Source organism: Vulpes vulpes, chromosome 2, assembly GCF_048418805.1.
Source record: "Vulpes vulpes isolate BD-2025 chromosome 2, VulVul3, whole genome shotgun sequence".
NCBI classification, from domain to species: Eukaryota; Metazoa; Chordata; class Mammalia; order Carnivora; family Canidae; genus Vulpes; species Vulpes vulpes.
The window spans coordinates 35,407,992-35,431,058 of record NC_132781.1 but is presented as its reverse complement, the minus strand read 5'-3'; the positions used below and the strand labels follow the sequence as shown (position 1 = coordinate 35,431,058).

General features: G+C 34.1%; 1 protein-coding gene across 25 annotated transcripts in view; it reads left to right on the top strand.

Moving 5' to 3' along the window:
* The window catches only part of BCAS3 (BCAS3 microtubule associated cell migration factor), a 590,779-nt gene that overhangs the window by 251,530 nt on the left and 316,182 nt on the right, over window positions 1–23,067 (top strand). For all 25 annotated transcript variants that reach the window (XM_025996065.2, XM_072747642.1, XM_025996068.2 and 22 more), the window contains exon 16: window positions 10,812–10,962. In XM_025996065.2, the coding sequence (XP_025851850.1) occupies window positions 10,812–10,962 (151 nt within the window). The remainder of the gene's footprint in view (window positions 1–10,811; window positions 10,963–23,067) is intronic.

Below are 23,067 nucleotides of genomic sequence, written 5' to 3'. Positions count from 1 at the left end.
TGATGTCTTTTCCACAAATGTTCACGTTTGTCAAAAACCAGTAAATCTTGCAAAGTTTATTTTCCTTGTAGCATCTGTGTTTTATAATGGGTCTTTTAATTTGTTTTTACTTTGTCTGCAGGGATTTCTTTTGTCCGGAGTTTTCAGACTCTGTCTTTTTTTTTTTTTTTTTTCCTGTGGAAGTGAGTCCATTAATGATGACTGGTTTGGGAATATGCCTCTCTGCAAAGCTGACCTGACAAACTGTTCCTCTAGTGCAGCAACAAAGCCCATTGTCGTTTTGTCTCTTTACTTTTATCCACAACTTAATCCATTTTTCCTCTGTGTTTCTATAGTATAGAATGTCTGGGAAAACATATTTGGGGACAATGCCTAAATAATAAGATGGCATTTTGAAGTTAGCAAAACTTCTAGTAAACAGGTTATAACATGTCAGCCTGAAGCACAGATAGGTACCATGTGTTCGGATGGGAATTGAGTGCCTCAGTAGAAGGTACCTGCAGGTATTCTTCTGAAAGGTAGAAGGGGGGTGGTGGGAAGAGCATATGAGGTTGTTTTCATAATTCTTTTTTCAAAAATGGAAATTTGTTCAAGTAAACACAGAAAGTAGGTGGTTAGACCCCAATGTGAACTGTTCTGGTTTAGTGCTTTGTATTCTAACAATAAATGCAATAATAACAAAACAAATAAACAACTGAAAACAAAAACAAAATATCATAGCTTTAAGCATCAAGGGATGTTTTATAAATTCTGATTTTTAAATGATTTTCTACTCCCAAATAGAATTTCAGCTTTAATTTATTGAGAAACCATTTTATTGGAATTTGGGATTTTTGTCTCCCAAGAGAACTCTATCTTGGGGACTGGTAAACCTCTAAAGGATCAAAGCTCTTGTGGATTTGGATAAAGACCCAAAAGCCTAAGGCTTATAGAAGTTTATATAGAGTAAGCCCAAAAAACTGGGATGAGAGTCTTAGAAGGGGTTATTTTCTCATGAGATTTTTGGGACTTCCTCTGTTTAGATGTGCCAGAAATACTGTGAGAATATCCATTCTCATGGCATTTGTCACTTACAGGTCTTGTCCCAGCTGGAATTCAAAAGTGTAATGGTGTGTGGAAATATAATATGCATTTTAAAGTTTTATAAAGCTCACTACTAAAACTCCAATTAAATAACCTCTGCTATTTTCATTGTACTTATATAATTAAGAGAAAAGTATAGTAAGGAATAGTTACTGAAGATGACATTTAGGATTTAAGTAGTGACTCTTCATTGATCCTGGAAATTTTTAATTTTGCTGTTACTATTCTATATATGCCTGAGAGGTAGAGCAGAGAACAAGTGCTACTATCTCTCTCTGTCCAAAGGGAAATTGAAGGATAAAATAGAGGGACAGATTTAATCCTCATCCAAGACTTGAGATACTACAAGTTTCTTCCTGCTGAACCTCATTATATTAAGAGGCTTCAGGCCTAATGAAAAATCCTGGCTTGGGAATTTAGGCTTGATATAACCATAAGGAAGTGTCTGAAGATCTGTTCAAAAAGTTATCAAATCTAAGCTCCTGCTTAGTCAACATGAGACTAAGCAGAATAGCTAAACCCATGGATTCCAGCATCTGGCTGTCTCCTGAAGTACTTTGTGTCCCCTCCAAAATGAATTTTTTCTATAGATCATGGGGCTGTATTTCCTGTACTTCCTGGACATAAGAAAAAAAATTCACTTCATTTGGTAAACATTTGTTGAGCTGTCAACAATTAGTAAGACACTGCCCCTCCTCTGGAAAAGTCTCCAGTTTTCCTGGATGATAAATCTGGAGGTTTGTTAGATTCTAGCTACATTTTCAAAGAAAATCCATGACACAAGGGATAGTGAAAATTCATTTTTAAACAAAGATTTTGAACACTTGAAAAGAGAAGGACCATTATAATTTTTGTGTGTTTAATTTATTGAATATGAACTTTCATTTTTAAATTTGGTATCTATTAATGTGTATCTTTTACATGTAGATCATTATGTGTCAGCCAGTGACATTTCTTGTCTAAGCAGTTCCCTCATTTTACTTACTGCTGATGTAATTGTTTGCACATTTCTCATCATATCCTTTATTTTCTATTTGAAAAGTAACAGTATAAAAATACAGACTTCTTCCTCTGTGCTTAAAATTTGTATACCTATTTTCCCTTTTAAGTTGTCCCTTTAAAACAACAATAAAAATGTCTCTCTTTTTTTTTTTGTTCCTGAGACATTTCACAAATATCTTTGTTAGCATGTTTTCTCCCATTGTAAACTTTTTATATAGTTTCTGTTTCATTATGTTATGAACTCTTTAGGAGGCCCTTGGGCTTAGTCATCCAGGACTAGGACAAGAGCTTATACTGATAAGGCTCAAAAAATGTCAAGCGAAAGAATGCATGTTGATGAAACCTTTGTTTGGTATAGTATCTCATCTTGATGTCTACAGACATCAGTCTCCAGAGTTCTTAAATCTGTATTCTCTGTCCATTACCTTGATCATTTCCTCTCAACATTTCTTTTACTTCTCCCTTTCCACCTGACTTTCCCACCTCTTGTCTGAAATGACCCTACTGAAGATTACCAGAGTTAGTAGCTATCTCCAAGTTCACCTTTGTGAACCTTGTCACCCTTGAGTGTTTTGTTAATCCATTTATTCTTTCATTAAAGCTATTTTTATAATTACTTGCCATGTCCAATAAAATAGAAGACAGACAATACCCCTATGTGAATATAAATCTACCCAACTTACTTTACTCTTTCAAACGGGCTGGGTGTTGCACGCTACATCATAAACACAGACACCCAGGGTAAATAAATGCCCACAGACTTGGGTGTTGCTTGACAATAGAATTGTGGGCTGAGAGGGATAGATCTGAAGCACCTTTTATGTTCCTTGGAGGTTGCCTTTCATCCTGGTGAGCCAATGAAGGGTTTTAAGTTACAGCTAACTAAATCACAAGACTTGGAGCTTCTCAGTGAATCACTTCATTTTTCTAGACCACTCATCCTATCCATAAAGTGTAGCAATCTCAAAATCTGTACTGTTGTTCCCTTGCTAAATAATTTACCTAAGTTCCTGCTCCACTGGCTCAATTAAAAAGTTCTTTTAAAACTGAAATTGTTTTATCTTCCTACTGCTTGCTAGAGATTCCTTACTATTGCTCACAAATGGGGCATCCCTTTACACACTCTGCTATTTATGTTATCCTTCATGCTCAGATTTCTTCTCTCCTACTCATATCCATATTTTGTGCATCTTGCAAAGCCGAGGTTATGTCCCATCTGCTCCATGATCTCATCTCCAAATAGGTGATCCTATTTGTACTTATCTCTTAGTACCAAGCAATTAGAATGTAAATTATTCCTGTTTCATGCATATTAGACTGTAAGCTTCATGATAACCAAAGAATGCTGTCTTCACAGTATGTAATCTTGAGCTAAGTTACTCAACTAATATTTGATTACTAGTTGTAAAATGTGTGTGTTACAAACAGTCCTTGAATTTCATTAACTTGTGACATTTTAGCGCTGTGGTCTGATTGCAGATTCAAATTAGTGTTATTATAATTATCTAATGGTGAATCTTGCATTATTTATATCTACATTGGTTTAAATAGTGTCATGATAAATTATTTTGAGTGATTTAACTATAAGAAAGTTTTCTGTTATTCCTCTACAAATATCAAATCTTGTAATGGGATTCCACATTTTTTTTTTAAGATTTTATTTATTCATGAGAGACACACACAGAGATGCAGAGACATAGACAGAGGGAGAACCAGGCTCCCTGTGGGGAGCCCTATGTAGGACTCAATCATGGGATTCTGGGACCATGCCCTGAGGCATGCCACTTAACCACTGAGCTACCCAGTCCTCCTGGCATTTCACTTTTCATATTACCTATAAGGTTCTGTGTTGTGTGAGTGTAGATATTATTGTGTAATTTATTAGAGGGCTTAGAGCATCTTATGTATATTCTGAATATTGTCTTTTATTATCCTTCTAGTAGGTGTGGGTTCACCTTCACCTTCAATTAACTTCACTTCAATTAACTTTAATGTGAATTTAGATTTGGAAATTGGGTAGATAGCTAAATATTTTTGTGCATTTCTTATCTAATTTTGCTGGAGAGACATCGCATGTTTACACTGATTGTTCCATAGATTTATGTCCCACAAAACAACTCATTTGTTTAAGCCATTATGCTAATTCTGAAGATGCCTTCATCTTATAATGACTTTTTAAAAAGAGCTTCTTACCTTTTCTTACTACCTCCGAAGCTACCATTAGCTACAGTGTGGTAGTTCTCCCTCTGTACTGATTGATGCTGTTTTAAGAGTGAATGTCTTTCAGAGAACACAGGCAGTAACTTCTTTGACATTAGCCACAGCAGGAACTTCTTTCTAGGTATATCTCCTGAGGTGACAGAAACAAAAGCAAAAATAAACTATTGGAACTACATCAAAATAAAAAGCTTCTGCACAGCAAAGGAAATGATCAGCAAAACTAAAAGACAGCCTACAGAATGAGATATTTGCAAATGACATATCTGATAGAGGGATAATATCTAAAATCTATAAAGAAATTATGAAATCCAACATCCAAAAACCTCATAATCCAATTAAAAATGGCCAGAAGATATGAACAGACATTTTTCCAAATAAGAAACACAGGTGGCCAAGAGACGTGTGAAAGATGCTCAATGTCACTTATCATCAGGGAAATACAAATCAGGACTACAATGAAATATCACTTCACACCTGTTAGAATAGCAAAAGTCAATACCAAAAGAAACAATAGGTATTGGTATGGCTGTGGAGAAAGAGGAACCCTCTTGCGCTGTTGGTAGGAATAAAAACTGGTGCAGCCACTCTGGAAAACAGTTCGGAGGGTCTTCAAAAAGTTAAAAATAGAACCACCCTACCATCTAGTAATTGCACTAGGTATTTACCTAAAGAATACAAAATACTAATTCAGAGGGATACATGCACCCCAATGCATCATCATCAACAATAGCCAAATTATGGAGACAGCCCAAGCATCCATCAATTGATGAATGCGTAAAGAAGATATGGTATATATAGACAATGGAATATTACTCAGCCATAAGAAAAGAATGAAATCTTGCCTTTGCAACCACATGCATGGAATTAGAGAGTATTATGCTAAGCAAAATAAGTCAGAGAAAGACAAATACAATATGATTTCATTCATATGTGGAATTTAATAAACAAAACAAATGAGCAAAGGGAAAAGAAAAGAGAGGGAGAGGCAAACTAAGAAACAGACTTTTAACCATAGAGAATAAACTGATGGTTACCAGAGGGAGGGTGGTTGGGGGAATGGACTAAATAGGTGATGGGTATTAAGGAAGGCAATTGTGATAAGCACTGGGTGAAGTGTAGAAGTACTGAATCACTATATTGTATACCTGAAACTAATATTACACTATATATTAACTAACTAGAATTTAAATAAAAACTTAAAAAAGAAAAAAATGTGTTTCAGGATGTCATTTAGAAATAAGATACTCGGGATCCCTGGGTGGCGCAGCGGTTTGGCGCCTGCCTTTGGCCCAGGGCGTGATCCTGGAGATCCGGGATCGAATCCCACGTCGGGCTCCCGGTGCATGGAGCCTGCTTCTCCTTCTGCCTGTGTCTCTGCCTCTCTCTCTCACTGTGTTCCTATCATAAATAAGTAAAAATTAAAAAAAAAAAAAAAAGAAATAAGATACTCATTAGGATCTTTTGGGAGGCATTTTTATATAAATTTGTCTCCTTAATTCAAATTAGTTTTAAAAAAAGTAAGTATTTACTATTGCTGCTATTTATAAAATACCATATTTACTGTTAACCATAGAACCAGGGCAGATAACTTTTATAAGAAATCAGGAACAATGATTTGAAAATAGTATTGGGTCAATCAGGTATTTTCAGTATGAAAAAGTTGATGAATTATTAACACTGGAGTCACTTTTATAACATGGAAAGTTTCTGTGTAAGTGCATGATTTACTAAGAATCACTATAAAACTACAGTAATCAAAAAAATGTGGTACTGGTGAAAGGATAGACACATGGATCAGTTAAGCAAAATCTAGAAATAGATCCACACAGACATGGTCAGTTGACTTTTGACAAAGATGAAAAGGCAATTCAATGGAGAAAGGATCATCTTTTTAATGGTCATAAAACAAGTGGCCATCCAATTTCAAAGCAGTGAACACAATGAACCTCAATTCATACCTCAATCCATATACAAAAATTAACTTAAATGAATTATAGTCTACTCTTGCCACTTCTACTCAGTATTGTACTGGCAGTTGTAACCAGGGCTATTAGGCATTTGGGATGACATGATCATGCATATAGAAAATCCTAAGGAATCCACGAAATACAGAGATAAGCAAGTTCAGCAAGGTTATAGGATACAAGATTAATATACAAAAATTAACTATATTTCTCTATGTTGGCAATGAACAATCTGAAAAGTGAAATTAAGAAAACATTTCTTTTTAGAAGTTGCATCAATAAATAGGAATACATTAACCAAAGATGAATAAAACTTGTACCCTGAAATCTGCAAAATAATGTGCAAAGAAGTTAAAGAATTCCTACATAAATGAAAAGACATCTCACGCTCGTGGCTTGAAAGACTTAATATTGTTAAGATTGCAACAGTTTCTCAACTGATCTGCAGATTCATTGCAATCCCAATCAAAATCCTAGCTGGTGGGCAGCCCCGGTGGCGCAATGGTTTAGCCCCGCCTGCAGCTCGGGGTGTGATCCTGGAGACCCCGGATCAAGTCCCACGTCGGGCTCCCTGCATGGAGCCTGCTTCTCCCTCTGCCTGTGTCTCTGCCTCTCTCTCTTTCTCTGAATAAATAAATAAATCTTAAAAAAAAAATTCTAGCTGGCATTTTTGCAGATAATGACAAGGTATAGGTAGAAGCAGGAAGTTTCGTTGGATATAATGACCCATTGGAGAAGAGCATCAAATCACTGGCTATCTTTAAAAAGAAAAGAAATTTAATATGATTTTTCTCTATTCTTTTTCTATCTTTAGTTTCTCTGAAAAACCATTATTTACGGTTACAAAGATGCTTTACAATCATTTTTCTTCTTTGGAAAAAGGTGACTGAACAGGTTTCTCAGAGTTTTGAAAATTGAAATATCATCTGTAGTGAGTTCTGTGTGTATTTGGGCAGATGTTTGTGTGATATCTACTTGAGAAGTTATAAGTTGTTTAGGAACCTAATTCCCAATATAACAGCATTTCAAATCATGGAAATTCAGAAAAACAAGCAAAGTGACCCAAAATTTCTAATTCTGTGTGGCTTATATCTGAAGAGGACTTTGATAATGTAATAACAATTTCTGCCTTTATATTTTAAACCCTTCTCTCTGTGAGATTTGTAACTTACTTGAATTTTGTAGCTGTAGGCCACAAGGTGGTGACACCAAATAATACAGAAATAATAAATGTCCAAGAGGGTGCTTCTGCTCCAAAATATAGTATACTCCCTTATGATATGCTTGTCTTTTTTTTTTTTTTTTTAGCGACTCTGTGTGATTTCTGTTTGTGTTAAGAAAGCACTACAAATTGGTATAGCACTTCAGCTCACAAAATTTAGCTAAAAATTTATCATTTGGCCAACATATCAGTTAAATAAAAAAAATTACAGAGATCATGGATCCTGCCTTGCCTGAGGCTTTGGGTATCATAGTATTGGAATAGTAGACATTACCAGTAGTATCTTGAGGGCACTGATTAAAAAATAAAGAGAAAAAAAATCCTAAACCCCTACTTGTAAAGTTGTGATAAACTTCACTTGAACTTTGGAGATTTGGGGTGGTTTTTTTTTTTTTTGCTTTCATTTGTTTCATTTCATTTCATTATTATATAAAAAAAATCACTCCCCATACCTTACAGAAAGTTAACTATATAATATAAATTATATAAATCATATATATAAATGTAAAATATAAACCTAAACATTTTGAGATTGAGTTTTTTTTACCTTGGGCTAGGCATATAGTTCATTAATTCAACACCACATATACAAAACAAATTCATGAAGTCGACTTTATTGGAAAAAAATATTTTGCTTGTTGAAAGATCTGTAAGAGAATGAGAAGACGAGTTGCAGGGTGATAGAAAATATTTGAAAATTGTATGTCTTCTAAAAGGCATATGTCCAGAATATATAAAGAACTTTCAAATTACGAGAGTAAGAACTATAAATAATTTCTTACATTTGTAGCCATTTGATTTTCAACAAGGGTGCCAGGACAATCCATTGAGGTGGGAAAGGATAGTCTTTTCAAAAAATGGCCCTGAAACAAGTAGATGTCCAACATTCAAAATAAAGAACATAAATGTTGAACATTTATCTCACATTGTTTATAACGATTAGTTCAAAATGGATTGGAGACCTAAATGTCAGAGCTGAAAATATAAAACTCTTAGAAGAAAACATAGGCATAAATCTTTGTGTCCCTGCCTCTGGCAATGATTTCTTAGATCTGAGAACAAAAGCAAAAGCAACTAAAGAAAAAATAGATACAGTAGACTCTATCAAAATTAAAAACTTTTATGCCTCAAAGCATACCATGAAGAAAATGAAAAGACAACACATAGAATGGGAGAAAAATATTTGTAAATCATATATTTGAGAAGGAACTTGTATCCAAAATATACGATTAATGCTTATGACTGAACAATAAAAAGATGATCCAATTTTTGTTTTGGATTAGATATTTCTCGAAGGAAAATATACGAATTACTGAAGGGCACATGAGAAAGATGCTTAACATCCTTAGTCATTAGGGAAATGCAGATCAAAACCATGATGAGACACCAGTTCATACCCATTAGGATGGCTAAAATAAAAGAGATAAACAATAGCAAGTATTGTTGAAGATGTGGAGACATTGGAACCCTCATACACTGGTGCCCCCACCTGCAGGTTGGCAGTTCCTCAAAATGCTAAATATAGACCTAACAGTTCCACTCCTAGGTATGTATACCCAAGAAAACTGAAAACACCTGTCTCCATAAAAACTTGTACACCTTGTGTTCATAGACACATTAGTCATAATAGACTAAAAGTGGAAAAACTCAAATATTCTTCAAATGATAAATGGATAAATAAAATGTGATATCCATGCAATGGAATGCTTTTTGGGTATAAAAAAAGAATGAACTACTGATATATTATACAACATAGATGATGAACCTTGAAAAGATACTAAGTGAAAGAAGCAGTCACAAAAGGCCACATTGTATGATTCCATTTGTGAAGTATCCCGAATAGGCAAATTCATAGAAACAGAAAGGAGCTTCTGGTTGTCAAAGGCTGAGGGATGGGCCAAAGGAGGAGTGATTGCTAATGGGTATGGGCTTTCTTTTTGGGTGATGAAATGTTCTGATACTAGATAGTGGTCATGGTTGTGCTACTGTGTAAAATACATTAGACACAAAACTGTACACTTTAGAAGAATGGCTTTCACAGTATATGAATTCTATCTCAGCAAAAATACTGATCTGGTTTTTAAAATGACCAAAAGATTTGAGCACTTTATCAAAAAGACATATGGATGACAAATAAGTGCGTGAACAAAAAAAGTGCTGGGATGCCTGGGTGGCTTAGCAGTTGAGCATCTGTCTTTGGGGGATTGAGTCCCACACCAGGCTCCCTGTGAGGAGCCTGCTTCTCCCTCTGTCTCTGCTTCTCTCTGTGTCTCTCAGGAATACATAAAATCTTAAAAAAAAAAAAGTGCTAAACATTATTGGGCATTAGAGAAATCCAAATAAAAGCCAGAATAGCTAATATAAAGAGTAACAATATCAAATGCTGGGAAGGATATGGAAGATCTGGAACTATCATACTTCACTGATGAGAATGTGAAATGGTTCAGCTACTTTGTCAGACTGGCATTTTCTTATAACCTTAAAACATAAAATTATTGTGTCCCTGCAAACATTGGTTTACTATTACCAGAAATTCTATTCCTGGATTATTTATCCAAAAGGGAAATTTATATTCATACAAAACCTGTACATAAATGTTTATAGCACCTTTATTCATAATAGCCAAAACCTGGAAACAAATGTCTTTTTACCAATGACTAGATAAACAAACCGATGTAGTTCCATAGAATAGGATCATACTCAAGAATAAAAAGGAAAGCTCTATTGATACTCTCAGGAAAATATAGAGTGGATGAATCTCAGATGCTTATTGGCTAGAGAAAGAAACTGGACTCACTAAGCTCCCTACTCTGTGATGTCATTTATGGGACATTCTGGAAAATATATAACCACGGAGAGGGAGAAAATATAAGTACATAGGAGGAGTTTGGCTTACTGATGTGCTGAGAGTAATTATTCCCTCTGTGGATCAGATTTTATTTCGCAGAAGAGTTTGTTTTTACTGGTTATTAGTGAGCCGTAATGACCCTCTTAATTTTTTATATTAGAGAATGCCCAGCATAAAATAAAGGGAAATGTTGATTTGATATTTTTAAGTTTTATGGTGGGGAGTGGTATATATTGGGAAGAAGGTGATGTTTTCGCCTACAACTAAAGACTAAAATCTCTGTTTATAGTCAAGTCACACTTGCTATTACTAGTATCCTTTGTATTTTTCCCCCCATCCATATAACCATGATTCTTTTAGAAACAATTCTGGCCTTGGATAACTTTCTTAAATGATGAGTGGAGTGAGTGCAAACCCCATCAGAGAAGGAAATGTCCCTTGATGATGGTTTTCTTTGTTTTTCTCTTTGTAGGGAAACTAAACAGCCAAGACTCCTACAATAATTTTGCCAACAACAACCCTGGCAACCCTCGGCTCTCTCCTCTCCCCAGCTTGATGGTACTGATGCCTCTTGCACAAATCAAGCAGCCAATGACATTGGGGACCATCACCAAACGAACAGGGTAACGCCTTAAGCTTGATACTTTTTAAAATAGCTGTGTCAGAGGATTGGATACATAGAAATAAAGCATATATTTTCTTTGGGTGGTTTGATTATGCACTTAATTTCCAGTCCACATAAAACTTAATGACAGCAGATTAAGTAGAAAATATAGAACATGCACAAACATACTTGAATATAACCATGTACACATACATCCATAGCAAAAACAAAGCAGTGACAAGTTGTGAAAACTAGTATTGACTAATAAAAACGAGACCCATCTTCTCAGTCTTACACTTGTTGCCTTGTGGCTTTGTCTGAAAGTACAGTTTCAGTTTCTTGCTTTGTGGACATGATCTGGATTTATAATGACTCCCAAATTTTAACTGGCCCAAATACTAAGGAAAGAATTTTAGATGATAACTGTATTTCTAATACTTAATAAAAACCACCTATGTTATAGTATAATTTATATATAATAATCTGTTATTAGTGTCAAAACATTGTGATATTATGAGTAGTTTTCAAAAGCCAGAGTCCTAAGATTTGGGCTTTACTCAAGATTGGTCATTAACATCCTCAAAGACATTTGGTGACTCACTTACGTGTCTGTGCTTATTTTAGCTATTTAAAAAAATTTTTAATTACTACTGGTTAGGAATATAAAATTATCACTTCTTTGGGTTCCTGAAAATAAAGTGCTATATCTAAGATGTCATTAGATGATCAATTGTGTAGTGACTCTGAAATTCTGTTTTGTACCAGAAGATATATATCTGTAGGCAAACTACCTATTTCATCAATAAACAATCCTGAAATTTAACTTAATCTGAAATGCAACAACTGTTTTAAATTCTATATTCAGGTAATCTAGAGAAAACCCAATCCTGGCTTCAAACACTCTTTAAGGTCTTTCCAACAAAAAGAATATATTAAATTATTTGGCTGCTATATCAATAGGTCTTAATATTTTTGTGCTGAGTGGTAAAGTGTAGAAGTCACTTTTGTGAGAAGAAATACTCATTTCACCATGGCACAGAAATGGACGCTTTACCTAATACAGCGGTATTTGTATACAAAATTATCTTACTGCAGAATGCAGAAATAAAATTGAGCTTATGGCATGTTAAGGGTGGGGGAGAAGGAAAAATAGAGCAAACCTAGGTCCCAATCAGACATGTTATGATATCATTTAGCCTGTAATCCTTTTTTTTTTAAAACTGATGTCAGCTTTTTACCTCCTTATGTTCAGTAATTTAAATGGAATTTTGACTTCTCTTTTCTATTAGTTTCTTTATTTTAAAATAAGTTAGAGTAGCTATGAATAGGAAAGAAGTTATGAACTTATATTTAAGTTAGCTCATTTTTTATTTGTATATTACTTATTAGAATGTAGAATCAAATAAAAATTGAACTAAATCTTGAATCATAATTTTTTTTTACTCATAGAAGTCAGTACTACCTTCTTGATTCAGCTGAGCATTATATAATTCTGCAAAGTACTTCTGAGTTTTTATGTGTGTTTCCTGAATCTAAGTGAAAGAGTACTCAAAATTGTTCTTCTTGAATTTAATTCTAGCTTTGTTGCTAATGTTTGTTTTTTTAAAACTTAAGAGCTACTCTGTTTTTATAATGCAAAGCATTAGTTCTCTTTTTCAAATAATCTTTTCCATATTTATCTCTAAGATAGTGACTGAGGTTCTATGCACGAAATCCTATGTTGTCAGAATTTAATTCAATATATTTGTGGGAAGGAGTGGAAACTAAGTCTACTTTTACATATATTTGAAATTTTACACAATAATAAGATAAAGTCTCTCACTTTTTACTTTTTCATACTCTTTCTTTGCTGTTCTTTCTCTCTGCTCTTAGATGGGCAGAGGCTATTAATCATCTGATGTTTCCTTCTGCTGCCCTACTTTATGAACTTAGATATATTCTGCATTTCCTTTTCTTTTTAAAAAGTCACAATTCCTAGATTTTTAGTGTGTATATTAAATCCCCTTATAGACAATTTAGTAATTATTTATTTATTTATGAAATAAATTATATGCATTTGAGTTATGTACCTTGAAATTAATAAACACATATTGCATTGCTGACTTGGCTTTTTATCTCAATTCTCAGACCATTTTATTTTTGCTGAATTTTTGCATTCTTTTTAGCATATCCCATATTGAAGTGTTTAAAGAGAATAATACTTATCTCACAATGAATACTTGGTTTGTAATTTTAAAACTTTTCACATAGATTCACATAGATTTACAAAAAACATAGATTTACAAAAAAAAAGTTAGAAGACCAGTGAAAGAATTTCCTCTATATCAAGATCTCCTGAATGTTAACCGTCTAACTTATTTACCTTATCATTCACATTTTCTCACTCTGCCCACACATGTGCAGGCACACCACACACACTCACACACACACACACACACACACACAGTATATTTTTCTTAAATTGTCTTAAAGTAATTTGTAGATTAGTAACACCTTACTCCTACAAATTTCAATATATAAATTCTAAAGATTAGGATATTCTTTTTATAACAATAGTATACTTATCAAAAGAAGAGATTTTAAGACTCACTATTAGTTTTTTTTCACATAGTTGTTGTTTGTAATGAGTTCTCTACTTGTGGCAGAGCCTTTAGTTCACTACAAATTACCCCACCTACAATCCTTTTTTCCCCATCCCTTCCTCTATTCTTTCTCTTGCTTTCTGTTTACACATATCAACAGTGGCCTATAAACATTTTGATAATAGTATTTGTAACTTATAGTTGGCTATTGCTAGATTATAAGACTTAATACCCCTAAGCCGCTTTCTGAAGGGTTTGTTCATTATATCCAGCAATTGCTCTAGTGGACTTCTCTTATCACCCCAACATTTGGTCATAGAATTTTCAGAATAGTTTGTGGTTTTATTATCTTAAAATCAAACATTTTCATGGAAATACATGTATTTTGCCTTAGCAAAAGTAATATTTGTTTTATTATTATTTTTTAAATATTTGCTTTATGAGAACAAAATACAGTCGCTTAGTTTCTGGTTTTGATACATGCTGAGATTTGAACTACATCCCATACATTTCATGTCATTAGATTTCATCCCATTAGATTTTAAAGGCTTTATTTATTTCATTTTTATTAAATTTTTTTTCTTACTATGAACAAATCTCAATCTGCAGTTAGTTAATTTGCATTAGTTCTATTAAACTTCATTATATTTGCTGAGAATTTTGATTGCCATTTTAAGGTCACCAGAGTGATGAGCAAATGAGTTTTTCATTTTCTAGGTCTCTTCATTCTGGAAATTACAATTACTCTAACATTGCTTCTATGACATGTCTTTGCTAGCATTTTAAAATAAAGTTATCATGGGACGCCTAGGTGGCTCAGTGGTTCGGTGTTTGCCTTCAGCTCAGGGCATGATCCTGGAGTCCCCAGATCAAGTCCCACATCGGGCTCCCTGCATGGAGCCTGCTTCTCCCTCTGCCTGTGTCTCTGCCTCTCTTTCTCTCTCTCTCTCTGTCTCTCATAAATAAATAAATGAAATCTTAAAAGAATAAAAAAGTTAACAGGAAGTATTTAACATGGATTATGTAGAAATAGAACACAGAGCTGACTCATTTATAGACATGTAAGTTCTGTGACTACTTCCAGTATACTTGATAATGTATCTAATAAAATTATATGCCTACCTCGGTTAGATCAACATAAATAAATAAATAAATGGAATATGGAATAAATAAATCCCATGTTCTACATATTTGGCATAAAGGCAAAATAAGCATAAAATGTTGTATTTCCAGCACAGAGATTTCTAAGGATTACCTAGGATCCTATATTTAAATATTCAAATTAAGATAGAAGCCTCAGTTCAAACCTTCAGGGGATAGAATGTGTGCTTACCATATTTCACATCTGCCTTCTTATTTTTGGAAATATATATCCCTGGAAGCCTGTACAGTGTCAAGGACCATCTGTCTTACTCCAAGACATGCACAAGGCCAGTAGAACTACAAATGGCAAAAGACAGATGTATTTACACCTCCATGTTCTGTACCTTGAAGCAGCACTTAGAGGAAATAAGGCCTATTTTGGCAACAGCTGTTGCTTAACCTGACTACAGTATACACTGATGAAGGCAAAAGAAGTGCTAGAAATCATTTGGTTCAACAATCACTCATCCAAACACAGTCCATTTTCTTCCAGTCTAAGACTGAAGGATTGGAAAGACCTCCATCATATTTTTATGATACATAGATAAAAATAATTCTCATCAAGTAAAATGAACCTGGGTGCTAAGGAGTTGCTTATTATTTTGGAGTGTTAAGTATTTATAGTAGTGATTAATTAAGCAGCATTTCATAGATGTTTGGTCGAGTTAATAAATCAAGTCAGTGATAAAGTTTTTTTTGAATGCCTCCCTATATAAAATTAAGTAGATAATTTTTCATCGGTATGCTTAAATTTATGTGCATTAAATCTAAAATTTACTAATAAATACGCATTGTTTTTTAGGCACAAACAGAGAGCAGTAAATTTTAAAAAGAGATCAGAGTAATTTCAGGGAATGAAAAAGGTAGACATTGGTAATGAAGTCACTTCCTTGCTCTTAGCTAACTGACCTTTTTAGTGAAGTAAGCATGAGATGATTTTTTGTCTTTCATAAGTTTCCTTTTTCTTAAATGGAGCCACTTCTGTTCCTTTTCCCTGTCCCCATCTTTATATTTATTCTTTGGGAGCAATTTGACGTGGGTGTTAGGAACCTTGGGCCCAACTCTGTAGAAATAGGTTAAGTCATGTAGTGGAAGGATATTGACTTAGGAATCTGATGCACTGACTTCTCATTTGGTTCTGCTACCTATTACCAGTGTGACCTAGGTAAGCTTCTTCATGTGAAGAATATAAGTTTATATGTATGAATTTTGATTTTTCAGCTTTACATTGTATGAATTCCCACCAGGGCTTTGGTCCTATCACCCGATTTCTAAGCTTTACCCACAGTTGAGTTCTAGACCAGTGCTGAATAAGAGCTTCATTAGGAAAACATAGATGATTGTTCCTTTTTTTTTTTTTTAGATGATTGTTCCTATTTAGAAATGGAAACATTTAATAGCATTTATTTTATTATCTCAACTTGAAATTTGTACACCAAATCTGCCATAGAGCTTGCTAAGTGAGTAAATGACATTGGCATAATGTAGGCCTTGAAGAAATTTCTTCTACTGAGGAAAATGGCTTTTTCTTCTGATTCAGTTAGATCTACCTTGGCTTATATACACAGTTTGGCCTGAGCCCCAAACCTTATAAGAGAAACTCTGAGAATTAAATGGGAAATATTTGGAGAAAGACACACAGGTACAGTAGCAGATCATAATTCTCTATGTCCCGGCCCTGTCTTGTATGGATGTTAGTTTTTGATAGTGAAGCTATAAATCTTTGGTCCCAGATATAAAGTAATGGACAGTGTATTTTCATTAGAATGGATATGGATATATCTGCATGTATAATATACTTGCCATAGTTGAGTTTACAATTTTTGTGCTCCATCAGTAGAGTACTTAAAGTCCACCTTTGGTTTGCATATGTTTACTTGCATATGTTTGTTCCACTTTATCATAAATCTGTGGATTTTCTGTTTTTTTTTTAATGAAGTCTACTATTAAAAATCAGCAGGTATAACTTTCTACAGAAATTTGACAGTCTATGTTCTAGTCTCTTTTCTGCAGCATCTGGCAGAATTTGAATATTATCTAATGTTTTTCTAATGCAAATCTTGACTTTGTAATTTATTTTTTTTTAATTTTTATTTATTTATGATTGTCACATTGAGAGAGAGAGAGAGAGAGAGAGGCAGAGACACAGGCAGAGGGAGAAGCAGGCTCCATGCACCGGGAGCCCGATGTGGAACTCGATCCCGGGTCTCCAGGATCACGCCCTGGGCCAAAGTCAGGCGCCAAACCGCTGCGCCACTCAGGGATCCCCTTGACTTTGTAATTTAAAATTGCATGTTGAGTATATCTCAAATTAGGTAATATAACTGTTGTTTCAGCTTTAATTTGCTTTACAGATCACTAATTTGACAGTAGTGCTATAGGTCTCTTTAGTAGGGAGTGGTTAAAATTAAATTAATGAAACACTAAAAGTAACACTTGAAAAAATGACACGAGGACTCATTTGCTCATATGCATGTGTGAATTTTGTGCCCATTTCAGTAGCTGCTTAAGGGATCCACAGAATGTAGCAGAGTCATTCCAGTTCCTAGAATATGTTGGTAGAGAATATGGTTTTACTTTACAATTTTACAGATAGTGTGGTATGGCATTTTCTCTACTTTTTTTGTTGTTTAGTACATTTATTTATATGGGCTTATTCCTTTTTCAGTTTTATTGAAAAATAATTGACATATTTTACTATATAAGTTTAAGGTGTGTAGCTTGATTGTTTGGCTTGTATATGTTGTGGAATGATAACCACAATAGGTTCATCTAACATCTGTCTTCTACTGATACAATAAAAAGAAAAGAAAGAGGAAAAGAAAAAAGGAAAAGCACTTTTTCCTTGTGATGAGAACTCTTAGTCTCTTTACAGCTTCCCTATATGTCATACAGCAGAGTTAAGCTGTAGTCATGTTGTATATCACATCTCTAGTACTTATTAATCCTATAACTGGAAGTTTGTACCTTTTGACTGCCTTCCTCTAATTCTTCCTCCTTCTCCCACTCTGTGCATCTGGTAACCACAAGTGTGATCTCTTTTTCTATGAGATTTTTTTTTTTTTTAAGATTCCACATATAAATAAGATCATACAGTATCTGTCTTTCTTTGACGTATTTCACTTAATATATTGCCTTCGAGATCTTTCCATGTTGTTTCAAGTGGTCAGATTTCTTCATTTTTTAATGGTTGGATAATATTCCACTGCATGCATATATGTATGTATCTCACAACATTTTTATCTGTTGGACACTCAGATTGTTTCTGTATCTTGGTTATGGTAAATCATGCTATGAACATGGGGGTGCATATCTTTTTGCATTTGTGTTTTTTTTTCCCTTTAGATACATTCTCAGAAGTGAAATTGCTGGATCATAGGGTAGTTCTATTTTTAAGTTTTTGAGGATCCTCCCTACTGTTTTCCATAGTGGCTGCACCAATTTATAGTCCCACCAACAACGCACAAGGATTCCCTTTTCTCCACATCCATGGCAGCATTGTTAGCTCTTATTTTTTTGATGATGGCCATGCTAACAGGTATGAGGTGGTATTTCATTGTATTTGTTTTTTATTTCATTATATTTTAATTTGCATTTCCCTAATCACTATTGATGTTGAACACCTTGTAATGAACCTGTTGGCCTTTTGTGTATCTTATTTGCGAAAATCTTTATTCAAATCATTTGGCCATTTTAAATTGGGTTGTGTTTTGCCATTGAGCCCATGTGTTCTTTACATATTTTGCTATTAACCCCTTATCAGAGAAATGGTTTGCAAATATTTTTCCCATTCTGTAGGTTGTCTTTTCACTTTGTTGATGGTTTCATTTGTTCTGCAGAAGCTTTTAAATTTATTTTTAATTTTGTTACTTGTACTTTAGGTGTCATATTTAAAAAATTATTACTAAGACCCATGTCAAGGAACTTTTGTTCTTGTGTTTTCTTCTAGGAGTTTATGATTTCAGGTCTTACATTTAAGTCTTTGATCCATTTGGAGTTAATTTTTGTCAGTAGTGTAAGATATAGGTCCAGTTTCATTTGTTACATGTGAATATCCAGTTATCCCAGTACCATTTATTGAAAAGACTGTCTTTTTTTCCATTGAGTATTCTTGGTTCCTTTGTCAAATATTAGTGTGGACCATGTAAACTCACGATTCTGTTCCATTGGTCTATTTGTTTTTATGCCAATTCCATACTGTTTTGATGACTATAGCTTTATAGTATAACTTGAAATCAGGAAATACAATGCCTCTTGCTTTTTGTTCTTTCTTAGAATTTCTTTGGCTACTTAGGGTCTTTTGTGGTTCCATATAAATTTTATGGAAGTTTTTTTTTCTACTTTTGTAAAAAATGCCAATGGAATCCGGATAGGAGTTGCATCAAATCTATAGACTGCTTTGGTAGTACTGACATTTTAACATTAATTCTTACAATCCACGACCATAAGCTACCTTTCCACTTATTTGTGTCTTCTTTGATTTTACTCATTACTGTCTTGTAGTTTTCAGAGTAGAGACCTTTCATCTTGTACTTATATTTGTTCCCAAGTGTTTTATTGTTTTTGATGCTATTGTAAATGAGATTGATTCCCTTGTTTCTTTTTTCAAAATATTTGTGGTTAGTATATAGAAACATCAATTTTGTATCCCATAACTTTACTGAATTCATTGATTAGATCTAACAGTTGGCCTTTATTTTGTTGAGACACGTTCCTTCTGTGCCTAATTTATTAAGAGTTTTTAATCATGATTAGATATTGAATTTTGTGAAATTCTTTTTTTGTGTCAGTTAAATGATCTTATGACTTTTTTTCATTCTACTAATATGATGTATCACATTGATTGTTTTGTGTTTTGTTGAGCCCTTCTTGCATCCCCAGGATGCATCTTACTTGATCAAGGTGAATGGTCCTTTCTAATGTGCTGCTGAATTTGATTTGTTTTCTTGAGAATTTTTCTGTCTTATATTCATTAGGGATATTGGCCTGTAGTTTTATTTTTTAGTGGTGGCTTTTTCTGATTTTGGTATTAGGATTATGCTGGCCCCACAAAATGAGTTTGGGAGTGTTCCATCCTCGGATTTTTTGGAAGAGTGTAACGATTGGTGTTAATTCTTTAAAGGTTTGATAAAATTTGCCAATTAAAGCTATTAGATTTTCTATTTCTTTGTTATTCAGTCTTGGTAAGTTGTATGTTTCTGAGAATTTTTCCTTTACTTCTAGATTGTCCAGTTTGTTGACATATAGTTGTTCATAGTAAATATGGGCTCATTCTGATGTCTGTTATGTGAGTGTCTGAATTATCATAAGACATGATCAATTGAAAAATAGGATTTTCAGAGTATGTTCATAGAATTTTTCTCTTAGGCTCTAATTCTTTAACTCTAGAGGTGATTGAACCTAATCTTTTATACCTTTTAGCACTAGAGTCGGGTTATAGAAGACTTTAGAGGATTCAAAATCAGATCTAGTTTTACTTTTTGATTGCATTTAAAAAATCTTCACATTTGCCTTACTTTCAGCTTGTAAGACCAAAGCTTTTGTGGTTTTATGTGGCATTTAACAAAATGAATCAATGTTTAAAAACTTACATGGTATCACTCTTATGATATAAAACACAATTTCTTCTTGTCTTCTGAGAATCTCCAGAAGAAACTGTTAATGATCAAGTTGTTTCACGTTGCACTATAAATAAATCTATAAAAAATATTTCTGGATTTTTAATCTCTTGGCCAGTCCTGATGTTTTTCGATCAGAACTCAGCTTAAAAAGGATATAATTGTGACAAAGTGAAAGGTTTTGTATGGCAAGATTGTTAAACCTGTTGAAACTTAATACTGTTTAGAAAACACAGAAATTCTTAATATCTGGACATCATAATTTGAGTTGCATATGTTAATACAGACCATTTTCATTCAACATATACTCCCACCCACATACTCTCTTCCTCTCTCGAACTACTCTTATATACCCTATATGATTACAACTGTGGTATTTTGAAGGGAGAGGGGAAATCATAGGTGAAGACAGCTGGATCATGGACTTGTCCTTTGTGACTTTATATTTTCATTCTTTTGCTACTGAGAAAGATGAAGCAGGCACATTTCAAAAGAACAGCTGACACTACCCATACGAAGTCAGTAATTATGTCAGTCACTCTAATTCTTTGGAGTTTATGGGTCTTCTTTTACATGTATGTGGCAGAGGTCCAGTTTGGAGGAATGGGTAAGAAGTGGGTAAGTATAGATTGGGAACATGCCAAGTGTATACTAAAGCAGGTCCTTATTCAGTTTCTTCGGCCCTCTGTTTTCCCCTTGAGCTGTGTTAGCCAGTTGATCCTTTTTTGACTGAAGAAGGGTTACTTTTAGCTCACACAATTGGGTTATGCTGTGAACAGTGAGAACAGTATTGTCTTTAAATTTGACAATGCTGCTGCTTAGTACAGGCCTGTTTACTACAGTGTTTGGAGAGTTAACCATGCGTTTTAGGATCGTGGGGAAGGAAATGGCTGTTGAAATCTTTTGTTGATAACACATTACTATTGCCTAGAAAGGAAAATCTAGGAGATTTTTTTTTAAGCCTGTGTTTAATTTGTTTGGCAAATACGTGTTTCCTTTTTATACATAAGGAAACCCAAACCTAGGAAAGGGTATTTACTGGCGCTATAGGTGGGGAACATCAGCTGGTCTTTTGAAATGTAGAAACTTGAAGGTTTTGTTTCATTTTTGTTTGGTTGGTTTTGGGGGCCAGTAGAGAGCCTTTTAAGTCATAAAGGACTAAGATAAAACATTCAAATGTTTTACAACAAATTAGCTGTAGTCTGATACTTAGAATGAGATTGGAGACTGTTTGGTGTTGATATAATATACGCTGAAGAGCGACTCATGTCTAGATGTTCCAGATGGTCAGCGCTTGTGTCAGAATCATTTGAACTGTTTGATTATTTCATATGCCCTGCCTAATGAAGAAACTTCAAGGAAGTTGGGCACAGTATGCCAACAATGACCTCTTCATTTCAAAAGTATTTGTGGACATATAAAAACATATTGAAGCTTCCATTTTCTGATCATTTCTGTATGGCATTACTGTTTTACTGAGATTGGAGTCTTCGAGTGGTCTCGGTTATTTAAATCATTGTTTGTCAGAGTTCAGGGTGAGCTCCAGTAACATTTTTTTTTTCCAATATAATTTGTGAATCATGAAATCAGATAAGGGGACTGTGACTAACTTTTTTCTTTAATGAAATAGAATAAAATAAAATGCAGTTTTGCTACTGGTTCTGTAAATAAACAGCTTTGGCCTGAGCTAGCAGCTTATTAGAATCTCAGGTCCCTCTCAGACCTACCCTGTCAAAATATGCAGTCTTAATGTACCTAAATCCCAACATTAATGTTTATGATACATTGAAATAGAAAATAGTAAAGTTGATTACAGACAAAAACCACATTCATTAAATTATTGTTTCATTAGGTGTATTCATGTATATATACACCAGCTTGTGCCTTAAAATGTATTTCTGCAGGTCACGATTAAAAAAGTTTGAATATCCACTATTTAACAAGGATAACAACATCATATCTTTGGTTGTGTTCATATTAACCATGAGAGAGATGTCCTTGCTTTGCATTGGCACCATTTCTGCGGTTATTTTTCTTTTTCTTCAGTATCTCACTTCTTCCAACTCGTTCTTTCTGTTATTAGTTTCTCTTAACCCTCCTGTTCTCTTGTTTCTTCTGTGCATCTGTCCTCAGAATTGTGCTCTGCGCTGTGAAAGGATTCTATCCAAGTTTCCGTTTGCAAAACTCAACTCCCAGGCAGCTAACTGGTAATCAGTTAGCAGGAACTTTTTTTTTTTTATGATGTTTTTAGCGTCAGAGTTGAAGAAGAAACCATCCAGGTTTTGCCAGTGTGCTTTCCTTCTCAGTCTGTGTTTCACTTCCACATACCGGATGCCAAAGCAGCATTTTGTTTGGGATATAGTTAAATCAGCCAATCCTCTTTGTGTGCAGATATGCATAGTATGTCTGAAATGGCTGTGAACAGAATATTAATAAGAAATATGTGTCACCGTGAGGCCTGAATTTGTATCCTCATTTGCATTTAAAATAAGGAACTGTAGCCTTAGTTTACAGTATTCTGACTTAGCCCAATGCAGGCCAGGTGGGAGAAGCCAACCTGTAGCACTCTTAAGAGAAATACTCATTTTCTGGAATATGACCCTACACGGAAATAAATCATACTACTTATATTTGGTGTTTGTTCCTTTGGCCTTCAGTACACAGTTCAACTTTACTTTAAATAAGTCTCTTGGAAAATATACGCTTTCTTTCTGTGGCTCTGAGGCTACAACCGATGAAGAGCAAATAATGCTTATCAAATTTTTTATTGCATTCTCTTTT